Source organism: Alnus glutinosa, chromosome 9 (genome assembly GCF_958979055.1).
Source record: "Alnus glutinosa chromosome 9, dhAlnGlut1.1, whole genome shotgun sequence".
NCBI classification, from domain to species: domain Eukaryota; kingdom Viridiplantae; phylum Streptophyta; class Magnoliopsida; order Fagales; family Betulaceae; genus Alnus; species Alnus glutinosa.
In genome coordinates, this window is record NC_084894.1 from 18,758,256 (window position 1) to 18,768,475 (window position 10,220).

The 10,220-nt window shown below is 39.1% G+C and overlaps 2 protein-coding genes across 2 annotated transcripts; both read left to right on the forward strand.

Moving 5' to 3' along the window:
• The first annotated feature begins 373 nt into the window (after positions 1-373).
• Positions 374-1,438, forward strand: LOC133878526 (fasciclin-like arabinogalactan protein 12). The gene has a single exon (XM_062317085.1). The coding sequence runs from the start codon at positions 391-393 to the stop codon at positions 1,246-1,248; it is 858 nt and encodes a 285-aa protein (XP_062173069.1). The 5' UTR covers positions 374-390; the 3' UTR covers positions 1,249-1,438.
• Positions 1,439-8,599: 7,161 nt separating this feature from the next.
• Positions 8,600-9,729, forward strand: LOC133878334 (fasciclin-like arabinogalactan protein 11). The gene has a single exon (XM_062316862.1). It carries the CDS (start codon positions 8,715-8,717, stop codon positions 9,393-9,395), a length of 681 nt encoding a protein of 226 aa, XP_062172846.1. The 5' UTR covers positions 8,600-8,714; the 3' UTR covers positions 9,396-9,729.
• The last annotated feature ends 491 nt before the right edge of the window (positions 9,730-10,220 follow it).

The window sequence follows — 10,220 nt, forward strand, 5'->3', positions numbered from 1 at the left end:
CTTCTTGTTCCTTTGTGTATATAGAAATCCTATCTCCTCTCTTTTTGTTCAATCTGTGAAAGCAAAGCAATCATATTCTTCTTCTTTTTTGCCGGCACATCCAATTGACATCAATTCTCATTTCCCTGCCTTCCCAAGCAAACTAGCCGCTAAAACAGCGAAAGCTCTCACAGTCTCAGTCTATCCATTCATTCCTCCACCCTTCCAAGACAGATAAGCTGCAAACAGCTAAGCTTTTGTAACTAGAATTGTACCCGTTCACCTAACTAAACTCTCTCCCGCCTTCATAAAAGCCCTCTCCTCCTTCCCACACATATCAAACACTCTGACCCTAGCAATTCTAAATTTCCCAAGCAAACACAACCACCCACACAAGGTAACACTACAAAGATGACCAGACAGGCTGTCTCCTCCCTCTCAATTCTACTAGTGTTTCTCTTCCATTGCATCACATCTTCAGCCCAGCCGGCTGCGGCTCCAGCTCAGCCTGCTAACGCCCCGGCTCAGCCCGCTAATCCCCCCACTCAGCCCGCCAATCCCCCAGTCCAGTCCGCCAAAGCCCCAGCCCAGCCTGCCCAGGTCCCGGTGCAGACCGGTCCCACCGATGTCACCAAAATCCTCGAAAAGGCCCATGGGTACTCTGTCTTTGTCCGCCTTTTAAAGAGCACAGGCGTGTCTAAACAACTTTATGGGCAGCTCAACAATTCAAACAATGGGTTTACCATCTTTGCTCCTATTGATTCTGCATTTTCGAACCTTAAACCGGGCACTATAAACTCTTTGTCTGACCTACAAAAGACCCAACTAATACAGTTTCATATCTTGAACACCGTTGTTACTCTGTCAAACTTCCAAACCTTGAGCAATCCAGTGCCAACAGAAGCCGGAGATACCAGTGCCGGTGAGTTTCCGCTAAACATTACCACTGCTGGAAACCAAGTGAACATTTCGACTGGCCTTGTGAACGCCACATTGGGCAGTACAGTGTATTCGGATGACCAGCTTGTTATTTATCAGGTGAGTAAAGTGCTTCTTCCGCTGGACATTTTCAATCCTAAGCCTAAAAAGGTAGCTGCAGCCCCAACACCAACGCCATCCAAGCCTAAGACCACAAAGGAAGATGCTCCAGTGAGTCCGTCTGGTGCTGCCAAAGTGGACGAGGCTGCTGCAGTAAGTCTCAGCAGACATGGAATGTTGGAGTTCATTGGAGTTGCTATGGTTGCATTCTTTGTGATAAAAGGAACTTGATGGTTTAAACGTACGGAATACCTTTATTATGATTTGCTGTGGTGGGGTCCCATTCTCTAGGCACCCCAAGTTTTTTTGAGTCGGGAGTAACGGTCGTGGTCAGCACCAAGGGCTTTCAAAATAATTGCCTTTCTTTCCATTTCCCACCTTTTTTCTTTTTTGAGCTTGTCCATGTAAGTGTCGAATTTCGAGGGGCATGTTATGTTTATTCTTTTTCATTTTCATTGTCCTTTTTTGTTTTTTGATTTCCAAATTCTAAATAATTTGTGATTCTTTTTTTTTTTTTTTTTTTTTTTAATTTATAAAATCTCCATAAAAGTTGTCACTCGGATTAAACATTTTTTTTTTCTTTTATGAGAATGATGAAATTATATTAAAAATTAGAAAACAAAATACAAAATACACAAAAAAAAAAAAAAAGGGATAGGGATCTCAATTAGTAGTGCAAACGAGCTAAACTACTCGCGAGTTTGCTCAAGATTGACTCGACTAAACTCAACTTGTGCTAGACTCAATTATTAAATGGGTTGTTCATAAACACAAAACTAGTTTTGATTGTTGAACGATACATACTCATATAATCTCGACTTGACTCAAGTAATGTTCGTAAACCCGCTCATATAAAAATCGACTCACTTATTAAGGTTCGACTTGAAAAAAAATATTTTTTCAATGGGCAGACATGACATGATTGACTAACCACGCCATGTCAGCCACTACGGAACAAACCCAAATTCTATTTCAATTCTTAGCATTATATATATATATATATGACAAATAATGATTCCTTAATTAATATTATACCATGACATATATGTACTAAAATTAACATATGTGGTATTAAAATGTTAGTATATATATTAACATGCATATTTAATGCATTTTAAAATTTAGTGTAACAATGTTAATGGTATTAACTATTAACGTAATATTCCATAAAAAAAATAAAAAGAATAAAAAATAAAATCTCTAAAATTAATATGAATAGTGCCCATAAATTAATTGAAAATGCTATTTTTTTTTTTTACTTTTTTTTTTCCCAAAAAAGAGTTGATGCTAAAAACTGTAGTTTGGTCTTGAAATAAAGATTATTTATTTTATTAATTTTTTTATACTCATTTTTCGAGTAATTTTGGACCCTCGATTATGTTTGATTAAATCGTAGTCGTACATTTGGGATAATGGGTTACAGTTGTAGCACAATTCTTAGACTCGTAGTTGAGTTAAGATCCCCTCAAATTCTTTGCCCGAATTTGATAGAATTCGGGCAGGTAGTTGTGAGTGAACATTTATGGGATCCACCTGACCAAATAAAAGTTGGGCTGCCCAACTACTAATCCGGTCAGGTGGATCCCATAAATGCTTACTCACAACTACCTGTCCGAATTCTATCAAATTCGGGCAAAAAATTTGAGGGGATCCTGATCCCTCGTAGTTATATGTTTTGCACGCAAGCTTATTTACCTTACTTATTGACTAGGATTGAATCATCAAATAGCCAACTTGGAGGGGATAAGTTTTCAAAAGCTTATTAACTGCGGCAGTGGACTGCACATGGATCAAGGCTGTTGAGATCTCCATAGTTGAAGGCCACCATAGATTTCGTTAAAGAAGTGGGTGCTGGTGACAAAGCTAGGTGTCTTGTAAAAGCCGTTAAGATAAAGTCATCAGAGCAGATCTATATCCACTCACTATGTAAGGACCCACCCTGAACAACATAATATCGTCCACTTGTGGCTTCCATGAACCAGACTTCCTAAAAGGTCACCTATCATGGTACCACTCTCGCACAAGCACTCTCAATTGCGAAATTCTGATAGGTTCATGGTCATAACGGCTTTAAAACGCGTTTTATCAAGAAAGTTACAAATATACATATATGCACATCCTATACCCAGGTTATATGGGATGTCATAATTACCCACTCTTGAGACCCAGCACACCCGTTGGATACCCTCATGAGCTTGTACACACTTCTACTATCTCAAGTTAGACAATGACTCTGATACCATTTATAACGACCCACCCCGAACAACATAATACTGCCCGTTTTTTGCTCCCTTGAACTAGACTTCTAGAAGGTCGCCTATCATGGTTCTACTCTCACATAAGCACTCTCAATTGCGGAGTTCTGATAGGTTCATGACCATAAAGACTTTAAAACGTGTTGTGTCAAGAATGATACGAATATACATATAAGCACATCTCCATTCTCATACCCAGACTGTTGGGGATCTTGCAAGTACAAAGTGATTGCAATGGAAACCGATTCCAAGAAAATTCTTGCTTCAAGATAAACAAGGCTAGATAAAAAAAAAATTACACAACTTCATGGTACTTAGAATCAAATTCAGCCTCTCCGAGGCATGTATGACCATTTTTCTCTGGCTAAGATTCTTCTTGCATGTTGAATGATCAAGAACATGTTCTTGACGATCCTGATATTCTTGATTAAACCTTCAGATCTTCTTTTTGATGACTGATTATGACCGCAGGTGTGGACTCACAAACTATTCTCAAATCAATAGAATTGGTATAAGCATAACCTTGAGAAAGCCAAATATTCTCACTTGAATATTTATCACAATGCTCTTTGCATGTTCTTGTGCCTTTTACAAAAATATTTGTGAAACTTGAGCCTCACAGTTTCTCAATGAAAAATAAAATATTGTGATTCCTAATTTAATTGTGATGTGTGTGATCAACAATGCAACAAAATATTAAATGCGGAATTTAAAAGAGACAAATATTTTGTTGACGAAGTGGAAACTCTTATCAAGAAAAAAACCACTTCGGGTCAGCCAAACCCAAGAAATCCACTATTCAGAAAACAAAGCTAGTTACAAGACAGTAATACTCACATAACTCGATGCAGTATTCGTACCTCTAACTCTGAAGGGGTCTTCAATGGACTCCTTTAGCTTAGGGCACCTTCCTAAGTTAAACTTCAGTTGATCAAATTACATACACAAAAACACTCTAAGAGAGTTAGCAAATCTAACAATTTCTGCTTAAACACCTTCTCTTAGCAAAATAGAATTCAGTACCAAATTCTTACAAATAAGCAGCCTACAAGTCCCTTTAAATAGACTTCAGAAAACCTAGTTCTACTCAAAATCGGATTTCATAGGCGAGGTTCGGACCTAGCTTCTGGCGTCTGAACCTACAACAAAAATTTCGAGGAAACACTGAAGCGCGTCCGGACTTGCAACCCTAGTGTCCAGACGGTTGCGCAAAGTACTTCCATCATCCAGACTTTGTTTAGAGGACAGATAATTTTGATTGATCCCCAGCTTATCAGTTCTGTAATCGAGGTCCCTGTTCTACCAGTCTCAAGAGTTCCTTTCCCTCCTAGTGATGAGACTCCCAGCATTGACTTCCTGTATGATTTCTTTGGCAATAGACCACAAAGAGAGAACAAGTCCCATTCACAGATCAATATCGGTGCTTTTGCTTCAATGCACCGGTTCTTAGCAAAGGTTGTTGTAACCAACCTTCGGCCTCAAGCTCGTCGGAGTGAGCTTACTCTCAAGAAGGCCACCCTTCTCTATGACATTGTGATGTGGACTCCTTTTTGCCTGTACAAGCACATCTTGCACACTATGCTCGAGGTTCGCGATGAGAAGAATACGAGTTTGTCTTTTGGGTGTTTGATCACTCAAATCTGTCTTCAGGTCGTGACAGATATTTCAGACTCTGAGCCCAGATCACGGATTCCAGATCATCTTGGCATTCAGACCCTCATTAAGTCTAATGCGCAGTTGCGGCATGAGGCTCAAGGCGGTGTTCCTCAGCCTCCACCAGTTCCCCCACCAGCAGTTGCATCATCATCACAGGCTGTGCCTCCTTCATTTGATATAGAAGCTGCATTTACTCAGCTTATGTCATCCATGGGAGCTCTCCGGCATGAAGTTAATCTTATTGGAGAGCGTGTTGAACAGTGTCAGATTGACATCAGGAAGTGCCTGCAGTATCATCACCCCAAACCTAATAATGAGGACTGATTTTTTTTTTCTATTACTTATTTCTTTTTTCTTTTTTCTTTTTTTAATTTGTAATGATATTTTGTGTATTTCTTAAACACTTATGTTTTTATTAATACTTTGTTTACCCATTGTTATTGTGTGACAAAAAGGGGGAGTATTTTTTTACTTTTTAGACCGGAAATGTATTTCCAAACCGGTCAAGTGTTTTTCTCTCAAAATGGCCAAAGGGGGAGTTTGTTAGTATTTTATGTTGGCTACATTCTAGATAACAAAAAATACTTTATGTAATGGTTGCAAATTAACATGATGATTCGTTTTTATTAGAGTCTTCATTTATTCGGACAGTGCTCATGTGACTGATCACAAGCTTCTAGAAGATGTCCATGAAGAGTCCTTGCATATTCCAAGCCAAATCAACCGGTTTCTGTGCAACCGTCCAGACGAGCATTTGAAGGTGTCCGAACGCCCCGTAGTGTCTAGTAGATTACGTTGAAGACATCCAGACGACAGAGCAACACCGTCCGGACACTAGGTCAATCATCATTCAACACGGAGTTGGATTTCAGAAGTCGGCACAATAGGCTTTGTGTCAGAGTTAAAAGAATCCATTAAAAACCCCTTCAAGTAAGAGATCTGGTTGGGAAGAGTTCACAATAGGCTTTGTGTCAAAGTTAAAGGTATGACTACTGCATAAGGGTATGTGAGTACGAGTGTCTTGTAACTCGCTTTATTTTTAGATAGTGGAGTTTCTGGGTTTGGCTGCCCCGGAGTGATTTTTCTCTTCACAAAGTTTGCACTTCGTAACAAATATCTTGTTTTATTTAAATTCCACATTTAAGATATTTTGTTGCACACAAACACTTATATTTGGTTAAATTAGAAGTCAATATTTATTTTCACTGCTAATGGCTCTGGATGGCCGGGCACGTGGAGTTGGATGAACTTGCTCCTCTGGATCCATATGCCTCTACAGCTGAGCATTGGACTTCATCACAGTATGCTTTCCAAAAGTTCCTTCAGGTTTGACGTCAGGCCCAGATGCAGGAATGTCCTTCAGAAATCTCATGCAAATCCAAGTCACCAGACAGTCATAGGGTAATCTCATTTGATGTTCCTCCAACATCTCCATCATAATTTGAACTATGTGCTTGCAAATACAGAAGGAAACATGTCTAATGATGGCATATAAAAATCTGGCTCTAGGGATGGTGATATTGCTGTTTCTGGAAAGCGGCACAAATTCTGCATCATGATGCGACCCAAAAGCCGATGATAAGATTGAGCCCAGCCAAAGTGAATGTTACTCATCTCTTCATGCCACTTTTCAACCCTTTAAGGATGAAATAACAACCTTAAGTCTTCAATGGAGGGGGGATCCACAGAATCTGGATAAGGAAGCCCAGGAGCAGCAATCAGTGGAATGTGAGTCACGTCACTGATAAGCTTAGGATCAACTGTGATTGAATGGCCATGGACTTTGGTCTTCAAGATGGGATAGATCTGATCAATCTTCAAATTGCCAAAGAATTCATGAACGTGTCTAGGATAGACAATGTTGTAGGTGTACATGCTCTGACACTTATTTTCTTGAAATATATGCTCGATGAAGTCAAATGGAGGCACAATCACATCCTGTCTAACAACAGCCCGTTCTATGATAATGGTCTGTTGGTCAATTCTTGCTCTTGCAGCAGCAATCTCATATTTGTACCTTTTGTTAGACATATCTGTAATATAGAACAAAAATAAATATGCCCAAAATATGCATCAATAATCTAGACAATTAGATTCCTTTTGCATGTCAAAAACAATATGACCAAACTAATAGCATAAGCATGCAGAAATAATCTAATCCAATAATAATTGCACATGCAAAACAAATATAGGACATAAATAATATCAAGTGTATGCATGTAATTAAATGTTAAAAATATGATCATAGCAATGCACAAAAGCATATTCCAACCTTAGCAAGCAAGCAATATAAATATTCCCATGAATATTTAACAAAATCATTTAAAAAAAAAAAAATGAAGGGGGGGGGGGGGGGGGGGGGAGTGGCTTGCCGCCTCCCCCATGGGCCGGGGGTGGCCGTGCGCCACCCACAACTTCATCTTGGGTGGCTCACGTGCCACCCCAGAGTAAGGGGTTGGCAGCAAGCCTCACCCAAAGGTGGCCGATGCCACCTTTGGGGTGGCTAGCGCACCACCCTTAGCCTATAGGGTGGGCACGCGGCCACCCTCATGGGCTGGGGCCACCCCAAAGGTGGTGCCTAGCTCAGGCCACCCACCAAAGCCCCCCTCCCCTTTTTCCCTTTTTTTTTTTTTTTAAATAAAAAAATAATATTTGAAGTTTTTAAATTTCTAAAACGACATCATTTTACCTGATGTTTCAATGCCTACGTGGATAAACAGTGACTCACCTTAATGGACGTTGGGAAAATGGATGGAAAAATTACGAAATGACTGATTACAAATCCGTAACAAACTTAAGTAGCAGAATTTGATTTTTAAATAGTGAAAAACTGATTTCAAATCGCATGTTGACTCAGGGATTTATTAGACATTTACAAATTTATATATATATATATATATATATATATATATATATATATATATAAGGGTCCGTTTGGGTTTATGATTTCAAAAAGTATGATTTAAAATAATAATTTTGAAATGTGTGATTTAAAAAAGTGATTTTTAAAAACGCAGTTAAACATTTGGAAAAATCGCAATTTAACCTTTAAAATCATAAATTAACATTTAAAATTATGCGTTTTCAAAGAGGCATCATCTTACATACGATTTGAAAAAACATGTTTTCTGCATTTTCAAATCGCAATTTTTGAAAATACAGTTCGCAATCAATATATGTTTAGCAATTTAATTTAAAATCGTACTTATTATATTGTCTACAAAATTGCAATCTCGAACGCACTCTAAGAACGTAATTACCAAATATGAGAACAGGAGACATACAAAAAGCCTGTACAAATAGACACACATGCAAAAACCTACTATTTCATCCTCTCATTGCCAAGTCTCTCTTTTTGTTCCGTCGTGAATACGCATCATTACAAATCCTGTCCCCTCGCTTTTTGTTCAATCTGTGAAAGCTAGCAGATCGAGCAATCATATTTATCTTTAATTGCCCGCACATCCAATTGAGATGGACAAATAAAGTTTTCATGGCTAAGATCGATAATCATACGTGAAAGCAAAAGCAATGATATGCTTCTTTTTTCCTGCCTTCCCAAGCAAACTAGTTGCTAAAACAGCAAAATCTCTCATTATATCCATTCATTCCTCCACCTTCCCAAGACAGATTAGCTGCAAACACCTAAGTTTTTGTAACTAAAATTTCTACCCTTCACCTAACTGGCTAACTCCATTCTCTCCGGCCCTCCCTTAATAAGAACCCTCTTCTCCTTCCCAAACATATCAAACACTTGTGCAAGCAAAACACTACAAGTCTACAACGATGACCAAACAGGCGGCTGTCTTCTCCCTCTCGCTCACTCTACTTGTTTTTATCTTCCAATGCAGCACAACTTTAGCCCAGGCCCCCGACATCATTGAAATCCTCGAAAAGCCCGGCAGGTTCACGGTGCTAGTACGCCTTTTAAAGAACACCGGAGTGGCAAACCAACTCAACGGGGAGCTCCAGAAATCAAACACTGGCTACACCTTTTTTGCTCCACCTGACGAGGCATTTTCGGGCCTCAGATCGGGCGCTATAAATTCTCTGAGCGACCTACAAAAGGTCCAACTTCTTCAGTTCCATATCCTAGCCACATTTGTTTCTCTGCCAAACTTCCAAACTTTGAGCAATCCAGTGCCGACCCAGGCCGGAGATACCAGCGCAGGGGAGTTCCCACTAAATGTGACCTCTTCCGGCAAGGATGTGGGGCTCGCGACTGGCGTTGTCAATGCCACAATAGGAACTACAGTATATTCAGATGATGAGCTGGCTGTTTACCAGGTGGACAAAGTGCTTCTTCCTCTGGATATTTTCCGTGATTATAAGCCTCCGGAACCGGTTCCAGAGAGCCCTCCTGTTGCTGCTAAAGTCCACGAGTCTGGCGCCTTGAGCCTCACCTGCCATGGAATGTTGGCCGTGTTCCTTGGAATTGCTGCGAATATTGCTGCATTTTCTTTGTGACCAAGTATCTCCTAGATACTTTGGTGGGGTCTGATTGTCTTCTTCTTTGTGTTTTTGCTGAGTTGGATTGAGCGGTCGTGATCGACTCCGAGTGTTTCTTTTCTTTTTCATTTTTTTTCTTTTTCAAATCTTTTCTCCCATCCTTTCACATTTCCAGTCCTGGTCCTCTTTCTTTGGCGATAATTGCCTCAGGCTGTGAAAAGTGACCAGATTTGTGCTGAATCAAAATTCATATCGGCAAATCTTAACCTTTTGATCACGATCGAAGAGCTCCAATTTGTCTATTGGGAGTATTTCCATGCCTATTCTGTCATTTCCTACTTCTTGCACTCAATCTAATTTTGCAAATTAAAAGTGTAATTTTAAATAGAATAGCCCACAATTAAAGACAGAAATTTTCTACAAATTGGTTTGTAGAAAATTTTTTACAACCCACATATAAAAATGACATGTGTCCTTTAAACATGTGAGATCACACATGTTTTTTTATTAATGTTATTAAAAAAACAAGTAAAAAGCACATGCTATTTAAATATCATGTGCTCATCACATGCCAAGGGACACATGTCAATCTTATATGTAGGTTGTAGGAAATTTCAGTGATGTTATTCAGCGGTTAACAACGTTTTTAAAAATCGTACATGTTTTCAAATCCCTATCTTAAAATCGCATGTTTTAAAATTGTAAACCCAAACAAATCCTATACATGTTTTGTGAATTTCCCATAAACTTTATAGCTCGACAATAAGTTGTGTCGTGTCGCTGGACTTGAATATAATTACTTTGAAAAAAAACTGACTCGAAATCTAAAGATTGCAATGGCAA

Bases quoted from the DNA above. Each gene is read 5' to 3' on its own strand.
- LOC133878526 (XM_062317085.1), top strand. From the start codon at position 391: ATGACCAGACAGGCTGTCTCCTCCCTCTCAATTCTACTAGTGTTTCTC.
- LOC133878334 (XM_062316862.1), top strand. From the start codon at position 8,715: ATGACCAAACAGGCGGCTGTCTTCTCCCTCTCGCTCACTCTACTTGTT.